Source organism: Astyanax mexicanus, chromosome 1 (genome assembly GCF_023375975.1).
Source record: "Astyanax mexicanus isolate ESR-SI-001 chromosome 1, AstMex3_surface, whole genome shotgun sequence".
NCBI lineage: Eukaryota > Metazoa > Chordata > Actinopteri > Characiformes > Acestrorhamphidae > Astyanax > Astyanax mexicanus.
This window is the reverse complement of record NC_064408.1, coordinates 85,400,277-85,422,233: the sequence shown is the minus strand read 5'-3', so window position 1 is coordinate 85,422,233 and position 21,957 is coordinate 85,400,277. Positions and strand designations below refer to the sequence as shown.

The following is a 21,957-nucleotide window of genomic DNA, read 5'->3' as shown; positions in this document are numbered from 1 at the left end:
AGTCAACAGAAACAGGGTCAATACCAAAAATGCACAGTGTAGAGAAACCATACCATAAACGGAGGACAGTCCAGAGTTCATACACGGAAAGGCAGTAACACAGGTTAGGCAAAAATCCAAAGTACAATATACAGTCCAGGTCATACACGGTAATCCAACACAAGGGAGCAGGCAAAAATCGAAGTCGGTAGAAAACAAAAACAGGATCATACACGGAAAATAGCAAGGGCAAGAGAAACGCTTTGTATTGTAGGATTTACCAAACAGATACTCGGCGAGGTGTGAGCGTGAGCATGGTCCTTAAATACACTGAGTAATCAGTACTCGGGACTTCCTGGTGGCGTCATGTGACGTGTCATGTGATCGGGAGTGTGTGTAGTGTCATGGAGTGGTGCGTTCTGGGTATTGTAGTTGTTACTGTGAGAATCGCAGATAGAGCTGGATGTGGGAGACACAGACGTGCTTTCAGCACCAGACATGACATACTTAATTATTTACTTTACTTTAATTCATACAATATTATTATGTATAATTATAGTTAAAACACACATTCAAATATTTACATAATCTCAAAGATTTATTTTGTAAACAGACGAAGTCTCACTCTCTCAACACATGGATGGCATGTGTAGTATACTAAAAAGAATGTATTACATGCCATCCATGCAAATATTACATGCAAATTTAAGCAATTATAACATATTATCTGTAATAAATTATTTGAGTAATATTGTATAAATTAAGTAATTTGAATAAGGTAATATTGTATGCAGAAATTAAGTAAAGGTTACAAAAAAAAGATTGATTCAGCAAAAATAAATAAAGTAAAGTTTACTAAAAGAAAGGATTGACTGAAGTTCAGTTCTCTTATTTACTCTATGTAACATTTAAGTCTTGAAACCGAGTTGAAGTTACTTACATTTTTCTGAAATTAAATTTACTTTAAAAACGCAAAAGCAGAAAGTTGCAAAACGTTTTTAAGTAGATTTTACCCATCATTTTTTTCAGTGCAGGACAAGATTTAAGATTAATTTGTCCATGTCATGTTCTCGCCCTGTTCCCTGTCTCTCCTGTATGTCTCAGTGTTTTTCCTGCCCTCCTGTCTGTTTATGTACCTTTCTTCTCTGTGCCTGTGTTTTTTTTCCCACGTGCTCCCCTGCACATGGCCCTGTGTTCCCTTCATGAATTATCTGTAGTTTCTTTTATCTTTCATGAAACTTAAACTCGTTTGGTCTCTTTCTGATAGTAAATACTGTACCTCAACATTAACTGTGGTAAAAGATACATGTAGTAGGTCCTGTGATGAATGTTAGGATAGTTGGGGGATTTTATGAGAATCCTGAACTTGCTAGGACAGTCTGGCCATGATGGCAGTTGTTTGACTTGTAAACAGTCTAAACAGTGAAATAACTGATTACTAATTGTTCTGAGATCTTTTTAAATCCCTTTTCAGCCTCATCTGCATATTTTTTGGTGTTTAATTAAAGTTGCAGTCTTCATTATTTTTCATCTAAACTAAAAGCAGAAGGATTTCTGAGAGGAGAAGGGGTCAAATATTGTGTTTAATGGAATGACCATCCCTTCTAAACCTAATATATTCATTCTAAAAACTGGGGTGTCGGGTCACATTTCGCGGGGCTCTTCTGGCCACGTCACACGTTTTAGGTGCTTATGACACATGTACAGCCTCTAAAAGAGGATCTGGCTCAGTTTTACTGAACACAGGAGCGGCTGGTGGAGCAATGGAGACTTCAGAAGAGGAAACTCAGAGCTCAGTAGTGTGCTCTCTCTCTCTGACTGACTGAACATAACCTGGAATCGGATTCACCGCGCTGAAAGGAGACAACATCTCACCAGAGAGGGCCCTAAATCCCAAAACTTACAGACATAAGCTTCAAACACATTCTATTTCTCAGTATTATTGAAATTAAGATCAATTGTCCATGTTTTTAAATATGGTAAAAAAATGTTTTTTTATGAGGTGTCCCATTTTTTTTTATAAATTATGTACAGAGAGAGAGAGAGAGAGAGAGACAGAAAGAGATAGAGAGAATGAATGAAGGTTAACTGTACATGAGAGCTTGGACACACTTGTTTAATTCCTTTCAGAGCTGTAATTTCATTCCCTTTGGAAAAAAAAGGTGAAATTCACTTTAAATCATTCACCCTGGTCTCTTCTTTTACTCTCTGCTCTTATTCAGTCTTCTTCTATCGTTCCACTCCACCTATTCAGCAAACCAGAGTTTCTCTACTTAACCTCCACTCTCTCTCTCTCTTTCTCTCTCTCTCACTCTCTCGCTGTATGTAAGAGGACGATTCAAACACTAGTGTAAATTCTGTGACTTCTACCTGTAATACCACACACTTACCATGAAGAAGGTTACCTGAAATTAACAGAAGCTGTTGCTATGAGAACAGGCCAAGGTGACTTAAGGCATAATCATCTTGAACCTACTAAACTGTGTCCTTTTGCAGCTCCTTAAGCACAAGTTCCTGCTCAGTGCTCCCTGATATCATTAGCAACAGCAGCTGCAATGCAGAAACAGGGCCTTATTCTAAATTGCATTTTCACTGAATGTTGTGTAAAACATTCAGAAAAGTGTATGCTATTACAAACACTTCAAATACAGTTAGATAAGGGTCACAATGCAGTATACAATATTCTGCACATCCAAACACCACTAAAACATGTCCACAGATTATATACACAGTAGAGGTGTGCCAAAAAATCGATTCACATAAGAATCTTGATTCTCATTTACTACGATTCAGAATCGATTTAAAATGTCCCAAAATCGATTCTGCGGGGCGGGTTTTAGACTGATTTTGGGCTGGGTATTTTTGTTGGACCTGGCAACCCTGGGGATAGCGCTTGTCCTTTCAAACGGAGATCTTCCAGACACACACAGAGCGTAGGTGTTTGAGAATCACCGGTAAGATGGCAGAACAAGCACTATATTACATTAGATTAACGTGTAGTTTCAATGTTTTATGGCAGAATGCTTCATAACAAGCATAAAAAAGATCGCTAGTAGTTAGTTTCAGTAACTGTTAGCTAGCTATCTAGCTAACTTTCCAGTTCCACCTTAAATAACGCTACAGGTGGCAGCGGGCTGCAGCATTTAAGGCGGAACGGAAAAATAACAATAAGCTAATCAGAGCTAATTTCAGCTCCTCATCACAGAGGAATTAAGGAATGGACCATATGAATTAATTTCTCCACCTCCTGCCCCCTTTCTGAAGAAATACAACGACCTTAAATTAACTAGTTAATCAGCAGCTGCTCCTGAACTTTAGCGCTCCACTGCTATCATCACATCAGCCCAGCAGCGTCACCTACACACCACCGCTAGTAGCCTGGTAATAAAGCAGTGTTATTTATTATTTATTTATTGTTCATTAACGTCATTGTGATATCCCAGTGATTCCTCTGTCACTGAGGACCCACATTCCTGCACATTTTATTGTTTTTGTAACACATTACCTGCTCCAGGACCAGTGTATATTATGGAGGGTTTTTTTTCAATAAGATTCATAAGCCAGAAGCAGAAATTTTTATAATTCAAATCGTTTTAAATCAAAAATCGATTTTGAATCGAATCGTGGCCCCCAAAATCGGAATCGAATCGAATCGTGAGATAGTAAACGATTCCCACCCCTAATACACAGTCTTGTATTGTAAGGAATATTATGACCATCTCCTTGTTTCCTACACTCCATTTCTATTGTCCATTTTATAAGCAATGACTTTTATTTCTGGTTATACTGTATTATCTTCATTTTGCCCTGTTCCTCAATGGTGAGGATCTCACAGGACCACCACAGAGCTGCTTTTTTTGGGTTGTGGGTTTCACGCAGTACTGCAGTGACACTGACATGGCGGAGGTGGTTAGGGTGTGTTGTGCTGGTACGAGTGAATCAGTCATTGAGGTGCTGCTGGAGTTTTTAACCCTCTATGGAGAGAATTGTATTTTTTTCCGGAGGAAAAGTATAATTTTTTTAAAGATTGGGAGTCCCTGTGGATATATCAAATATGCATTTATATTTTGACTTTTGATAACAAACTGAATCAGGTGTTTTAGAGCAACGAATGACACAAAACAGTCTACATGCATAACGTTGATGCATGCAAAACGAATGTATATATAAAAAAACACTTTTTAATAAGATGATACTTGATGATACACTTTTTAACAAAAAGATTTAATAAGAAACATGATTCGTTTCTTTGATTTACCTAATTGAAAACCTCTGAAATATAATTAAGAGGAAGATGGATGATCACAAGCCATCAAACCAAACTGAACTGCTTGAATTTTTGCACCAGAAGTGGCATAAAGTTATCCAAAAGCAGTGTGAAAGACTGTTGGAGGAGAACATGGCAAGATGCATGAAAACTGTGATTAAAAATCAGGGTTATTCCACTAAATACTGATTTCTGAACTCCTAAATGAGACTTTATGAATATGAACTTGTTCTCTTTGCCTTGATGTTTCTTTCCAACTTTGCAGGAGAGAAAAAAACACTTGTTAACCTTCAATGGAAGTCAGTGTATAAAGAGTTTATATCAGGTATTTTTAGAGACATTCTGTTGGTCCATTCATCAGGATATGTTGATACAGTGTAAAAGACCATTTGTGTGTTGGAATTATGTAGTAAAATAAAAACCAACAAAAATATAGATACTAGTTTTTCATTGGACAGCGATGATAATGTTGTGAGAGGGTTTTTTTTATAGTGGAACCTTTTTCATAGAAACATTTAACCATGTAAAGATCCATTAAACATACAAAATGACATTAATTTGGTTATTTAAGGTACTATTACTCCATATTTAACTACTATATTTAACTTCTGCCTGATAGACTATTAGCGACCTAGTTATGCTAACTAATTACCAGTCTGAACACAGCTATCATGACAAAGCATTAACATGATTTTTTCCACAGCTGCCTTACTTTCATTCAAAACAATGAAACATCATTGTGCAGCATCAAGGACGATGAAATCCTCTAGTCAAATTAACACTGACCCTCCATTTATGGACCACCATAAAACAAGGAGACACGAAATGAGCACAGTGTCTCCTGTGGTCAGCTCTACAGCCTCATATATATAAGTGAGTGTGTTCTGCCTATAGCTGGCTCTGGCCCTGCGTGTGCTACTTACCCTGCTTAGATGACCTTCATTCCTTCTGTTATATTCTAACAGGACAATGAGAAGGACGCTCAGGGCTCAATGGACTAAGTCCTCTGCTCAACGCTCAAGCGGAAATAGGACAGATTTGCCTGTGTGTGTATTCTGTACAAACTACTCAGGTTTTAGTCCTCGTTAGGTGTCCCGCTGCTTGTCCTGCCCAGCAACAGCCATAGACATGTCTGTGATTACAAATATCTGTAAAGATGGGTCTGATAATAGCAAAAAAAAAGTTTTTTGACTCTTGGGTTGTATCAGTGTTGCCCTAATCACAGTAGCTCATGTCATATATAGTTTCTTGGTTTAAAGGTGGATATAGGTGGGTTTATAGGTGATGGCTCAGTGGTTAGAGCACCAGGTTATAGATGACAGGCAGGGCTGGAATTGGAATTAAATTTAGCTTTGGACATTTTCTAGATCAGCCCACCCAGTTCCTGTATAAGCACCCATATAGGCATATTTACATGACTCTATTCTAGAACAAGTAAAACATGATATATATATATATATATATATATATATATATATATATATATATATATATATATATATATATATATATATATATATATATATATATATATATATGTTTGAGTAAAATTAACATTGTTGTTTTATGTTTTATTCTATAAACTATGGACAACATTTCTCTTAATATTGTCATTTAGAGCATTTATTTGCAGAAAATGAGAAATGGCTCATATAAACAGTTTAGAAATCAATATTTGGTGAAATAATCGTGGTTTTTAATCACAGTGTTCATGCATTTTGGCATGTTCTCCTCCACCAGTCTTACGCACTGCTTTTGGATAAATTTATGCCACACCTGGTGCAAAAATTCAAGCAGTTCAGTTTGGTTTGATGCTTGATCATCCATTTACCTCTTGATTATATTCCAGAAGTTTTCAATTTGAACTAGGAAGCCATTTGGTAAAATCAAGGAAACTCATGTTTTTCCAGAGCTGTATATATAACTTTAAGTATCTTTTCTGCATTTTGGAATCACATTCTATGTATCAGTCTGTCTATAAAAAATCTACAACATTTATTAATGCATTTTCTTATAGTAAATAGTACAATTAGGGTTTCCATCCTGTCTCAGTAAAGTTCTAGAAGTAAAGCCTGAGCTTTCATATTTAATGCATATCTAATGCACAAATCACGCAATTCTATTTTTAGCTCTTTCAGCGGCCCACGCACAAAATGGCTAACTGGGAATTGTAACGGTACTTCCTATGGCCAGTCTATCCCTGAAGACTTGAAGAATTGTGGGTTTGATAACTGGGTTTGACAAGCTGCTCTTAAGATGCTGTTGGGCCCTTAAGAAAGACCCTTAACCCTTTCTACTCTCTGGAGGCAGCAACAATGCCCTCCTGTCATGTGTGCACAGTACATCACTAGTGTGTGTGTGTGTGTGTGTGTGTGTGTGTGTGTGTGTGTATGTGTGCCCATTAAAAGCATTTTTAATCCATCTGGGACCAACACTAGTATGGTAAATATGGCTGCCTTTTCTTGCTAACAAAACAACACTATTCTGTGAAATGTTGTAGCAGGTTTTTTTGTTTAGGTTTTTATGAATGAGCCTTAAATATTTTTTTTTACATTTTTTTTATTTTTATTGAGGTTTCAGACTGCTATGTTATTAGAAGGCTGGTTGGGCTCCACTTCTCTAAGTTGTTAAGCAAAAACAGTGATATAACTACATTTGGTGCTTCTAGGAAAATCTAAACTGCTAAAAATCAGCTTTTTCGCTTAGTTAAGGATTCCAATCAAGACAGTGACTAATAATCTCTCCACTTTTACAATGTGACTGTAACCCAACTGATTTACCACCTTACCACTGACTCATATAGTCAGCATAGTTAGTTCACAATAAATCATTGATAGATATGATCATTTTATCTTCTGTGCTAATACAAAAACATATTTGTGTCTGTTTGTAGAGGTGTACACCACCTGAGATTCTCTAATACTCAAATCCTCCACAAACCACCTGCAGAAACAGTAAAACACACACACACACACACACACACACACACTCTCTTACCGTCTCCAAAGAGTCTCTGGTAGTTATGTATTTTCTGCTTTGCTCGACTCAGTTGCTCCTCTAAAGACCGAAGCCTGCCTGCAGACACGGGCCGATCAGACTGGCCTTCAGGAATCCTACAGAGAGAACACACACACACACACACACACAGTATTTGAGTTTGCTGGAACCACAGACTTCATGAGGTCAAAATTTGTAATCTTTCCAAAGGAGCAAAATCAAAACTGCTTTAAAATCACACACACACGACAAATCCATAAACATTACTAACTGTCAACTAGCCATGAGTACAATCAACTGTTATTAGCTATTACAATCCAAACTGTACAAACTGAGTACTGAGGAAACAATAGAAGAGCAATAGAAAATACAACAATAGAACAGAAACACACCGGGAGAATTTGAGGGAGACATTCACCAGATGTATGAAGTAGCTCTAAGCTTCTAATCGTGTCCCTTTTATTTGCTTAATTGCACCTGCAATCATCATCTGCACTTGATTCCAGTTTCTATTTTTTATTCAGTTATCATTTTATTTCAGATTTGATGTTGCAGTATTTTACTTTTACTGGTTTATCTAACATTTACAAGATATGAAGGAAGATATAAAGTTTTTTGTGTGTTAGTTCTAAAAAAAAAAATTAAGTATTGTGAACGTTTACCTTTCACTGCAGGTGAGACAGATAGAAAGAAGGAGAGAGAGAAAGAGATAGAGACACAAACAAAAAGAGAGAGAAGGAAAGCAAAAAAAGAAAGTAGCTGACTTTTTAATCAACATATTTTAAATCTGCAAAAAAAAAGGCTGACAGGAAAAAGAGCCAAATATCACAAAAACTGTATAGAAAACTAATAAAAGCCAAACCAAACTTTTTGATGATGAAATTATCATCTTCTTTCTTAAACTTTAATGTATCAAGCCTATTAAACCTGGTACTACATTTTGTTTAATTAGTTTCACTGTGAATTTCCACACAGTGAACTGTTATTATTTTTAAGCTAAACATTTTAGCACTACCTTAAACTTACAACCACACCAGTGTCCAGCTTGTAAAGCAAAAAGCAGTGGTGATTCTCTGATCAGTTGGCACGGGTTACTGGTGACAGAGCTATCCTCCGTCTTTATGTGTTCCACTGCTCTTCCTGCCCAGTGACTGCTCTGAAAAGATCATTCTGCTCAAATCAGATGGAGTCTGCTGGAGTCTCTTCATTCTGCTTGTTATAAAGCTGCTCCCAGTCACATCTAAAACTTACTTTTATGACTGTATTGGATGTAAATGATTTATTTCACATCTTTTTTTCAGCTGAAATTGTGTAATTGTGCAGAACGTCTGGTTTGGACTGAAATGCAGCTAGTGTTGATTATGATTAGTCAGTGAATTAGACGCGGTATAATGTCCACTGCAGTACAGCTCAGCAGCACTCTGTTTATGGCTCTTTAGTGAATTTGCTTTTTAAAATTCTCCTACAGCCTGTAATCACTAATTACAGTGTGAATGATGTTTCTCTTCAGCCTGTATCGACACACTCTAAACACCTCCTGTCACAAACAGGCCGCTAATGAGCGTCTGGGAAGCCATTTAGGCTCAAGTGGGGCTTAAAACGTTAACTAAACTCTGGTAATTCAGCAGCACACAATAGACCTTAACAAACGGATCAACACATCCACAGACATCCCGCTCGCTTTTAGCAACAATTAGCCAACATTCCCTATTAGATTCATAAAAACAAACAGGCTCATATTTTTCATTTTTCTAACAACATCCAGCAAGCGCATATGAATGCTGCGTGTTACATATTCATGTGAAAACGAATATATTAATAATAATTCTGCCAACATATGCATATGCATAAGGAAATTAGAAGCAGCAGGAAAGCAGCATGTAAGCAAGAAAAAAAAATATAGCATGTGAAGTGACAAATCAGCATTTTACACAGAAAGAGAAGTGGGAAACACTCTCTCTTATCAAGTATAGCTTAAATTGCGTAAAAATCTTACACACACACATGCATTGTTTAAAACGAATCTTCTCTGCAAATTCTAAAAGCAAAAAACAAATCTTCCAAAAATTAATTTGAATAATAACAAGAAGGCTTCCACAGCAGATGCTCATAATGCTTCTCAACACACCTCAGAATTTACAATGGACTGCCTCAAGAGATGCAAGCTGAAGGTTGTGCCATGACCCTCACACTCCTCCGACCTAGTTATCATCAGAAATCTGTAGATCTGTAGGCCTCAAAAGAGCGGTGCAGCCAGACGAGCCATGAGTCACACAGAACAAGTTTAAGTTTATACAAGTATGCAATTTTGAAACTCTAAATGATAGAAACCCAACTACCTACAACTGACTTTCACCAGATTGTCTGTATATAATATAAACATTTGATTCAATATAAACATCTGCATATCCACATCCAATACAATGGGGCGTGAAAGTGGGTGTAAAAATATGTATATGTGCAAGAATATGTAAATAATTATATTTGGCTATTTATATTTTTACTATTTTCTTGTTATAAACTTAATAACACTGTATTTTTCCTTTTGTTGCCTTCGTTTTTGAACATTATACAGGTAGAACACTCCTGTATTTAACAGTTTTGGAGGATTACTTGCTCTAAAACGTCTGACTCAAATTATCTGTTTGTTATCAGAAATCATTATAAAATTTTATTTTTAATGTATCCACAGGGACTCCCAAGCTTTGTAATTCTTGCTCCTAAAGAAAATTATTCATGCCATAGAGGGTAAAGGTAAGAGGGTAAAGAAGTAAATATCACTGGAAGAAGTCTAAGGGCTCTATTATACATGTAGTGCAACGATCAATTGTGGATCACGCTGCTGGATTTAGGGGCGTGTCCTGTGTCTTTGGTATTGTGAAGATGCAAAAATACGCCTTGCGCAGCTTAAAACACTCAAAAGGCATGAACTAACTCTCTTCATTAATCGTTGGCCATAACGTAAAATAAACCAATCAGACTTTGGCATATTTGTATCTTAACAGTGCAGCGCTTTTGTGCGTCTTAGCAGAGGATACTGACCTGCTCATTCACACTGTGAAGGTACACCAGCAGCTCATTTTATTCCAATTTCTGTTCATTTTTGAGGTAAAACTCGGGTTTATGTGGGGCAGCACGTCTATGTGAGTGTTTAACGAGCGGGAGTGTGCACACACTGAGGATGCACAGTGGGCACAGCACTCCTGCATGGCTAAGACATGATTGGGCAGCTGACTGTTGACTGTTGTCAGGGTTTTAATCAGTCAGTGGCGCACCTGCTAAGATAGAAACATACCAGAAATTTACCTAAACACACCTCATTTCCAGACCACCACACTCATCAGCGTGAATAAATTCCTAAACTAAAAAGCTATTCTTCAAAGCTATTTTAACAGCAGGGGTGCAAGGCATGAAATATATAAAATATATAGGATAGCAAAGAACATCGCAGGGTGTACGAAAGGGCACTAAATCTCCCTCTCTCTCTTTCGCTCTCGCTCTCTCTGATTTGTTTCCTCTCTGACTTTGTCAGGTCCCTGTGGTGTTTCTCATCTGTCTCTTCTCTCCTCCACCCTCTGCTTCTCTGCACCATCCATCCCTCCATTCCTCACCCACCAAAACACTTCTCAGCATGAAGCACCCCACAAAGCATTCATCAGCATCTTCCACCTACACAGCTCCCTACTGTCTGCGTTTACAACACACACACACACACACACACAGCTCCTACACCACAATGTGCCCGCTCCTTCGAACAGTACACACACCCTTGCTCTCAAATCTGTAGTAATTGAACTTTATGACTGTTGAGCTACAAAGCCAGAATGGGTCCAAATCACATTTCTGTGAGTTCAGTTCACTTATAGTGATTTTAAACTTTGATCCAGTTTATTTATTACAAATGTGAACCCTGCTCTAGTTCAGTATTTCTGATAGATGGAACAATGCTGAACCCCCCTGTTATGTCAGGGACAGCAAGGGTGTTCCCAGGTCAATTTGACCCAGTGAATGTGTTATTATCCAAAAGATGCTTGAAGCCAAAAGAATCCTAACATTATTTAATATATGTTTAATTATTATTTAATATATGTTTATTTAATATATGTTTAATAAATATTTAATTATTAACTCAATTACTAATTACTCTATCAATATTTAGTGCAGTGGTGTTCCTTACCTCTAACAGGTAATAGTTCAATTAGTATAATTCACTAATTTTTCTTAAAAAATACATGTTTAAACTTTTAAACATGTTTAAAAGACTAACATATAAACAACAATAGTTTTGCATAACATTGAAACATAACACTGCAATTTAGTTTTAGTTTTGTTTTTGGTCGCAAATATGTGAGATGAAGCATTTCCATAGTATATGTTAATTACCCTAATTAAGACAAACAAGATAAGTTTCAGTGAAAAAATACTTTTACTACTATTTTTCCTAGATCCTTAAACTTTAAAACAGGTCAATTTGACCCGCGACATAAAAGAACGGTTATCCTAGCAGTGACATTGATTATAGTAAAAATTAGTGTGAACACAAGCTAGGTGTTTCTAATAAAGTGACCAGTGAGTGTGAACACAAACTAGGTGTTTCTAATAAAGTGGCCAGTGAGTGTGAACACAAACTAGGTGTTTCTAATAAAGTGGCCAGTGAGTGGAAGCATATGGTAGGTGTTTCTAATAAAGTGGCCAGTGAGCTTAAACACAAGGTAGGTGTTTCTAATAAAGTGGCCAGTGAGCTTAAACACAAGGTAGGTGTTTCTAATAAAGTGGCCAGTGAGCTTAAACACAAGGTAGGTGTTTCTAATAAAGTGGCCAGTGAGCTTAAACACAAGGCAGGTGTTTCTAATAAAGTGGCCAGTGAGCTTAAACACAAGGTAGGTGTTTCTAATAAAGTGGCCAGTGAGCTTAAACACAAGGTAGGTGTTTCTAATAAAGTGGCCAGTGAGCTTAAACACAAGGTAGGTGTTTCTAATAAAGTGGCCAGTGAGCTTAAACACAAGGCAGGTGTTTCTAATAAAGTGGCCAGTGCTATTAACTGTCTCATTCTGCTGTATCACTCTGCTGTAAAAAAAGTCATAAGAATTTAATATGGTAAGTTATAAAAAATACATAATTACATATATTAAAAGATTCTGTATGTGTAAGATGTGTGTCCCAAAACTTTTGAAGGGCAGCATAAACTGCTGGAGTCACCAAGTCTTCTCTAACTTCATCCCCTCAACCCCTCAACCTTCATCTGAAGTGGCCCTGTGCCCTTCCTACACAACTGCTATCACTTACACACAGCAATCTCACCCCACCTCCCCTCCACCCACACCCACACACACACACACACACACACACACACACACACATCCGAACTCCCCTGCCACTCAGAAACCCCTCCACATAATGCTCCCGGCTCTGCTCTTATCCCCTTATCCCCTCTCCTCGCCTGGAGATATGCCCTCTGTGTTCCCTATACCCAAGGGTGTAGTTTGGGATTTGGAAGGGTTTGGTGGGACTATACAGTAGGAGCTTGATAACAGATCAACTATTTCAAACTGAAATATTAAAAAAAAAACAAATTCTAGAATAAATTAGCTTTACCATCACAAAAATTCTGTTAACAATCGATCACCACCTGTGATCATACTCATCCTTCTAGTACCACCTACAAGTCATCTAACAAGAACACATGCCTCTCCATACATCATCTCTTTCGATAACGCTTTTCACCAACTGAATGTGTCTAAAGGACCTTTAACTTTAACTGGAATCTGGTTCTTTTTTTTCAGCCTTCTGTATTAAAGCAGCTTCACACTGCACACATATACGTGCTGGAAGACGGAATCTTCTCAAGTTTTTTACTTTCTTGCTCCCGCACCAGACAGGTCTGACCAATCAGAGGACACAGGGTGCTCACATGGTTTATTGGTGCACATGTCTTTAGGTTTATGCCTGTGTGAAACCAAACCAAACAGAGGGAGAAAAGCTCCAAGTAAACAAACTAATCAACTGATTCAGATCAAAGTAACAAACTACAGGTGTGAAAACGCCTTAAACCTATTTCTGAATTTGCGGGCTAGATAATGCATTTTGTCTAATAAGACTGCTTGGAAAGCATCAGAAAATGCGGAAACTATTCACTTTTTCTCCGGCCAGTTACTCAACCCACTCATTAGGACTCCCCCTATCACTAGTGATGCCCCAACACACCAGGAGGGTGAAGACTAGCAAACGCCTCCTCCGATACATGTGAAGTCAGCCAACGCCTCTTTTTGAACTGCTGCTGATGTAGCATTGCCGCATAGCATCACAGCGAACTCGGAGGAAAGCGCAGCGTCTGAATGTTACATCAGCTCACAGACAATGGCAAGCTACATGAACGGGATTCAAACCGGCGATCTCCTGATCATGGTGGGAGCACTGGGTTCAATTGTTGGGCATAATAAATTGATGTTAATAATTATTCTAGTAGTGTAGCTGTTCTCACACAGGGAAAATGCAATTGCGCCAAAATGCATAACAGAGAGTGCAGTTTTACTGCTGCTGTAGTCTTTCACACCCTGTAATCAAGCAATACGCAGACTGTATTTCTGTAACTTCTGCTCAAATGTAAGACAAACCGAAACTGCTTTCACTTTCCTGTGTAAAGCCTGGCAAATGATAGTAATCCTTTACCTGCGTCCTGTCTGACTCTGAGTGCTGTGTCTGACTCTGTATGATGTGTTGGGCCAGCATGTTAATGTTGTGGTCAGTCGCCCCCATCCACACTGAGAAATAGCCCAGTCCTGATTCACTCCAGCAAACAGCTCCATCAGCACAACATACCATTGTATGATGTATAATTTATATGGTAAAAATAATCCAATATATTTATAAAAATACTGGGACAATATATCATCCATTAAAAATTTTTATTATGACGGGTCTACATAGAATAACTGGTAGTTCACTGATCTTAAAATAAGCAGTACTGTTCTCTTCTTGTTAGAACTAATACAGTATTTATATTGTAAAAATAATCCAATATATTTATAAAAATACTTAAAAAAATAAAAACCCTGGGACAATATATGTATCATCCATTGGAAACTGTTATTATGACAGGCCTACATAGAACAAAGGGTAGTTCACTGATCTTAAAATAAGCAGTACTGTTCTCTTCTTGTTAGAACTGAATTTCTATTCCTACAGTGTTTCCAATTAAATTACCAGTGAGAAGAGAAGACCTGCAGTATTTTCAGCTTTTCCCAACAACTTCTAGCTAACTTCAAAAGTGGCAAGCACAAAAAAAACAGCTTGTGAAAAATCTTCAGACTGAGCCTGTGTCTGCACCCATCAGCCCATCACTCACTCTCTGTTCTCTAATCAGTTTCACTCTCTGTCTTTCTGCCCATTAGATGTGCTTCAGCTCAGTGTGTGAGTTCTATAGCTCAGTGTGTGTGTGTGTGTGTGTGTGTGTGTGTGCCCTCTTCTGTCATCTCCTACACACGCTCCACAGTAACCCTCATGACCTTCTGTCTGAGGCACCACAGCACCTGCCAGTCCACCAGCACAACGTCATCTATCACACTGATGAGGGAGGGACAGGGAGCGAGAGAGCGAGAGAGGGCGGGGGGCAGAGAGAGAGAGAGAGAGAGAGAGAGAGAGAGAGAGAGAGACTAAAAGTAAAATAGAGAGTTGAGAAATATTAAAAGATGGAGAAATGAGTGAAGAAAACAAAGAGTGATAAAGTGCATTAAGAGAGCAGAGACTGTAAAAATAAAAGTGCAAGCTGAAACCAGAGCATAGAGAGTAGAGGGGAGAGAGAGAGAGAGAGAGAGAGAGAGGGGTGGGGGGTAAAGAGGGAAAGAGAGGTAGGGGGAGAGAGAGTGACAGAGAGAGTGACAGAGAGAGAGAGAGAGAGAGACTAAAAGTAAAATAGAGGGTTGAGAAATATTAAGAGATGGAGAAACGAGTGAAGAAAACAAAGAGAGTTATAAAGTGCATGAAGAGATGAAGCAGAGAGTGTGAAAGTAAAAGTGCAAACTGAAACCAGAGCATAAAGAGCAAACTGCAGAGAGAGAGAGAGAGGGAGAGAGAGAGAGAGAGAGAGAGAGAAATGTACAATTTGAGCAAAAAGTGCTGCTGGTTAATTTGGTCTCTAAATGACCATCAGCTCAGCTCATTAACCTCCGTCTGCCTGCTGGACACCGATACTGCTGACCACTGGGGCAGCGCACGGCCGGGAGTCAGAATAACACATCATTACTGATGGAGAGTTTTAGCTGATTGTGAATATTTTGGATTTGAATGTATTTGAGAGTCAGGGAAGGCCAATTCAAGCACACCCTTCACTCCAGCTTTAACTACACAACTGCTTAAAAGTAAAAGTAAAAAAAAACTTTATTTAATCCTGTAATTAAATCCCATTTGGGTGCAGATACACCAGTATACCTACTTATTCATACAATTATTTAAATCAGCCAATCATCATTAGATCAGCAGCATTCAGATTCCATCAGAATGAGCAAAATAAGATCTGTGAATGAAAATGAGTGAAAATGTGTTTGAAAAAGTGTTTGAGAACTAGAAAAATGTAGCCTGTTCTGATGAATCTTGATTTCTGCTGAGACACACAGATCAAAACCGGTGGAAGGAGTATATCGTTGCTGTCCAATGAAAAACACTTATCTCCAAAACAACTCTCAATGGAAGTCAATGTAAAAAGAGTTTATTTCAGGTCATTTTTAGGAATTTCTATTGGTCCGTTCATCAAGAAATTTTTGCACAGTCTGAGGGACAGTTTGTTTAAATTATGTAGTAAACTAAAAATCGACAAAAATGAAGATAAGTGTTTTTCATAGGACAGCAATATTTGCCACTGTGTCACCATAAAATTGGCATCTCTGTGGTGCTGCTCATAAGAGGCGTGGACCTGTTTTTCCTGTAAAGCGGCTTTGTGACAACCTTTGTTGTAAAAAGCGCTATAGAAATAAAAAAATAAAATTGAATATTAGTATAATGGTTTAATGGCTTTAATAGTGGTTTTAAGTGTTTTTTTTGCCTCACCAAATCTGAATCCAATTAAATATGTGAAATAACACTTTATCTGAAGGCTACCTTCATAGAGGCTTCATAGCACTATATTGACTAGCACTGAATTATTCTTTTTATAAAGTAGTCTTTGAATATTGATAAGTAGCTTATGCTATTACTCATATAAAATCAAGCACAGTGTCGACAGTGACAGTTGTTTTATTATTGTTTTTAGAAGGTATGATTCTAAACTAATGTTGGCGGTGAACGTTTTCTCAGGTTAAAAATAATTAGTGAGAAAATGATTAAATTAAATTAAATTAATTAACAGAGCAGTGACCAGTCCAATCACATTCTTATCTATAATGAAGTTTATAAAATCCATAATACAGTTTTACTAGGAATATTTTGCAAGAAAAAAAAAAAAACAGAACTGTGTATGTTTATGTTTGTTAATTACAGTATTTTTTATTAAAAGAACAGAATAAAATTTCCCCATGTTATCAGAATAGCCAGGGCCCTGTTGGTTATCTGTGATTGAATTGTAAAAGCAATAAGAAGTAAAAGGGGAGGGATAAAACCTGCTGCTGTATAAACAAGCTGCATTTCTTCACAGTTATTGTTGTGTCAGATTAAAATGATTAAAACAACTGCAGCTTTCCCTAAGTATAAAATTATTGGGAACAACTACTACGTTATAAATAGCGTAAATTGCAGTAAAACATTTTTCTTGTCTATATAAAGGCTTGATCTGTATGAACATGGAGGTATGTCCGGCTTTTGCCGGAGCAACAGCCTCTACTGTCCTGCTAAGACTTTCTGCAAGGTTTCAAAAAAAAAAAAAAAAAAAAAAAAGAATTGATGTGAGGATCAGAAGATCCATCGCTCCGCAGCTCAATGCTATTGGGGCCTTTATACCCTCATTATTAAATATAGTGCAAGAAGCTTTAATATGTTTATCTGCTCCAGATAGTCCTATTCTCTACATATTCTGTAATATTCTCTACAGCATCTAGACAAGCTGGATGTTCAATTATAAGCAGTTTAATACATTTAGATTTAGTGTAGATCACAACCTCTATGTAATAACAGGAGCAGAACATTCTCCAGAGGAAATACATGCTCAGTTCATAAATATTCATAAGGCATATATATCTTGCTTTATCATGTGACTACATACACACATACTGTAGATGTGTATACAAACTCATATGTGTGTGTACACGTCCATATGTCTTGCTCATATGCAGCTCGTGATGAAAAATGAAGATTTTATGAAGGAACAAAGCTTTGGTTTCCCCGGCAGAACATTGCATTTATTTAGGATAAAACTGAATCTGTGTGTGGCAGAATGAGGTCGGCTACAGTATGGAGCTTTAAAACATGCAGCTACCTCACTGAGAGACGTAATAATCACAGCTGTGGGAAAAAATGGATTTTTGTGTCTGCCAAGTACAGTGAACAAACCCCACACATCCCTCTGAGGAAATCGCATCAACTACAAGCGCCAACCTGAATGTTTATGACCTTTTTTTTTCACCTTTTAATATCAAACCTGTTCTTCAGATACCATGAGAAAAAAGCTATTTTGGCGAAACCCTAGACATTAATTTCCTGATAGAGTTGCAGAACAAAAGCAAGTACATTCTTTAGAATGGATTTCAGCATCCGTTACTTATGTGGTCTGGCTGTTATCTGAAGCCCTATTCGAAAAGGATTAGCTTCATGTAGGGAGGTGGAGTCATGCATTTTTACTACAGAACATCAGGAAAATATATGACAGATTTACATATGTACGGAGCCCCTAAGTTGACATCATGAAAAAAATAAAAAAAGGCGTGGGAATGAGATCCTAAGGCATGGGAAAGAGATTATTAAGGCGTGGCCACGACTTATTAAGGCATTGGAATGAGTTAATAAAATTTAGCTGGAGAATAATAAAGCTTGCTTTTCTGAAAAAAAAAAATGCCCATAAAGAAACTGAATATTCATCAAATCATCAAAGCTCCAATCCAAGGATGATCTTTTGTAAGAAAATGGAGAGTGAACTGGTTTATTTTTATTTGTATATCTGATTGAATTACGGTTATATTTTGGAGTCTCTTGCAGTGAGACAAGTAAAAGACACTTAACTCTCATACTAAAAGCTGATTGGCTCAGATGCAGACAGTATGCAGACTTGTTTACCTACCTTAGGCAGTCAAATTGAAAAAAAAAAATGGGAATCCTTTTCAGATGGGCCACCCTAATAGAGGTGCCAAGACCACCTTGGTTTAAAAAGAAAGAATTTTTTAAAGAAGTTTTATAGGCAGAGACAAATGTGGACTTTTTACAACAAATTCACAAAAATATGTTTGGAGGAATTTGAACTTTTGCTGTCAACAGCAGACAGTGAAGCATCATGGTTTGGGCTGCTCTGTTGTCTCATGCTCTTATAATCTTTAAAGGAACAATGGCTTGGTAGGATTACGGAAAAAAATGAGAAGAGTGGTGTTTTGGACTGAGACTCCTGAACTTTACCCTATACTGTGATGCTGTGGTGTGACCTGGGAAGGTATGTGGCATCCATAGAATGCTGGATTGGGAAAATGATGAACTGAGAAAATTGAATGAATTGCTCAAAATACAACCTTATTCACAGCTACAGGAAAAATTTGGTGGAGGGAATTACTGCTAAAGAAGAGATATTATACACTTTATCTTTAAAGAGTGCACTTATTTTTTTTCCTGCACTGTGGATGTTCTCTCAATGTGCGAATTAAAATACTGTTCGTTAATTTTTTTCTTTGTTTTGCAATGCACAAATATAGGTATGTTAATGTTATTGTGAATCTGTAAGAATTTAGTTTATTATGAAAATATTGTTAAAAACAGGGTCCTGAAAAAGGTCCCTGAAGCAATTTGAGCCAGACAATCAGTTCAATAGGCTGTGTTTGTATATTGTATGTTGTGACTTGTGATAAAGTATGTAGAGATCTAGCTACAGTACATCTAAATGAATCTCTTTTACTTCTTCAACTCTACACACATATTGGAAATCAAATAAAACTGAAAACACAAATTTCATCATAAAAAGTACAGTAAGCCTCAGGCTGTCATGCTGAACAAAACTGCAGTTCAATACATAACAATTTAGTCACTACAATCAAACACACTGCAATTGTGATTTACACACTACCAATCATTCACAAATGAAGCGTGAGGAAGAGGAAGTAGGTCAAAAAACCTATATAGTTCCCTGCAAAGTGGTCTCCACAGGAAATTCAGATCATTTAAAGATAAGTCCAAACCACAGGCAGTGAAAACACTCAGCTGGAGGGAAGTTCACACTGTGTTCTGAGTAGTGAACAATGATTTGTCACTTTGTAGGAAGCCGAGGGAAAGTTTAAAGTAATCAAGATCATCAAAAAGGAAAACTATTCGCACTACGCTGTCTCTATCTCTGCAGCACAGCTTCAATGCAGGTAGGAAAAGAAAATCTAACATACTGTATTAGCAGAAGTAAAACACAAATTTTAAATATTCACTGTTTTTTTACAGACCAGAGGGGGATTAGTTTTTCTTTTGAGCTAAATTGCCTAAACTCTAGAAAAATCACTATTTTTGAAAATATAAAGTAAGTTTTTAGGCCATGATTGAAGTCAAATCGTGCAACAAAGTCTGCCATCTTAGGTACGGCGTCCTGGGGCTGAGAACATGTCAGAACTGTCAGTTAGCGTTCTCCTCCAAATGCTTTCAGCTGTCTAGTGATGTTGCATTAGTGGCAGCTGGAAAAGATACTGTGGCATTTGGTGTGACTCAAAAACGCACACTCAAAAAGTAGACAAAAATATAGTTAAAGTAGACACCATTCCTCTAAGCTACCCTACGCTACGTGTTTACTAGTACTGTAGTAAATTATGTACTTAATTGTGTAATTGCCTGGCCTCAGTGTTTCTGTTCTTCTGGAACAGGCAACCTCTTATCCAATTAGGTATTAAAAATAGTTAAAAGTATTTTTTCATTCTGAAACTTTTTCTTCTTGCCTTAAAACAAAAACTAAAACAAAATTGCAATGTTATGTTTCATTGTTATGTAGAACTTATGTTTTTACATTGGTCTTTAAAAAGTAAAAGAGTAGTAAAACATTAAAAAAAGGTTGAACATGTATTCTTTTACGACAAAATTGTGAATTATCCTAATTGAACCATTATCTGTTAGAGGTAAGAAATAAGAAAATCAAAGTGTTTCTCTTGCCCATGTTTTGTTTATTTCTGTGTATGATCTTTTTTTCATATTTTTATATTTTATATATATATATATATATATATATATATATATATATATATATATATATATATATATATATATATATATATATATATATATAATTTGCTTGTGACTCTGCCTGTTTTTGACTACAATTTTGGATTAAACATTTTTTAATAAACCTTTTATTTGTATTTTTGTATATTTGTAGCTTGTCTAATCTCTGCCTGGCCCTAATAACTAGAGATTACTTAATTTGGGGTAAAATCTGGGAAGAATTTAAGAATATGATGCACAACTCGGATACAATCATCATTTGTGACCCCAGAACTATATAAAATAATTGGCTGTCCAAATCTGTGAATTATCTGTCAGTTAACTAAATATATATAACTAAATATACTGGATAGATTAATTCAAAACTGATTAAACTAATCATACAGCATTTATATGTCTTCCTTCCTGGTCTCTTTTCCTCATTTGCAGTGCGGGAAGGCAAGCAGTGCTTTTGTTGTCATGGATCCAGAATATACAAAGGATGTATATGTCATGTCAGAAGACCATGTCAGAATGACGAAGGCTGGGATGGAAATAAGGATAAAGGAACATGCTCCAGAGACTGCTAACAAGGTTACCCATCTGGCTGACATTTCTTCTCCATCAGAAAAGACAACAGAGAGTAATCTCAGCAGGGAAGACTATTAATCCTCAAACCCCAAATCTGATAAGGATGAACGGGTCATGGTCGTGCCTTTGATGGTTCGCAAGGCTGTAACCAGTCATTTTACTGCAGGGAGTTACGTCACATTGTTCTTATGGATAAGGTGGTGAAAGACTTGGATTAGCATGCTGTTACAGTTTTCCCAAACCACTCTTCCATGAGGAACCTCAACATGCTATTCAGATGCCAGGTGATATAACCACAGAATTTATTGAGGTAGAACTGGGAGGTACCATGGTTTAAGTGAAACTGAACCAAAATGCCAAAGTAGAGTATAGTAGAGTCGTAAATGCACATGAGAACTAGTGATGTCACACCAGAGTATCTCTAGAGAAAATACCCACTTAGAGTGAGTCCAAAAAGAATGGAGTCAAATGGAATAATTGAGATAATCAGAGTTTATAAATGCCTGATCATTTTTATGAAAAAACAAAAAAAAAACTCAATTAATATTAATAAACCTTTTAAAATCTGCTCTCCAGCATCAGCTCACCAGAAAGTCAGCAATGAAAGTATCTATTTTGCCTAAAACCTTACAAACAGATACATTTTCTTTGCTTTTTAGGTAAAATACAACATTTTACTTTCTAAAATTAAAGGAATATCCAAGTAGTTAATAACTATTTTTTGAATTTCAACACTGGGCAAAACGATCAATAAATAAATCTATTAGACTTTTTTCAAAATGTGACCTCGTGATGTCAAACTAATGGCAACTTATACAGCTATATATATT

The 21,957-nt window shown here is 36.9% G+C and overlaps 1 protein-coding gene across 3 annotated transcripts in view; it reads right to left on the bottom strand.

Annotated features, from left to right (window-relative positions):
• fut8b (fucosyltransferase 8b (alpha (1,6) fucosyltransferase)) overlaps window positions 1–21,957 on the bottom strand; it is a 241,257-nt gene that overhangs the window by 73,984 nt on the left and 145,316 nt on the right. For all 3 annotated transcript variants that reach the window (XM_022684459.2, XM_022684479.2, XM_022684488.2), the window contains one exon: window positions 7,244–7,359. In XM_022684459.2, the coding sequence (XP_022540180.1) occupies window positions 7,244–7,359 (116 nt within the window). The remainder of the gene's footprint in view (window positions 1–7,243; window positions 7,360–21,957) is intronic.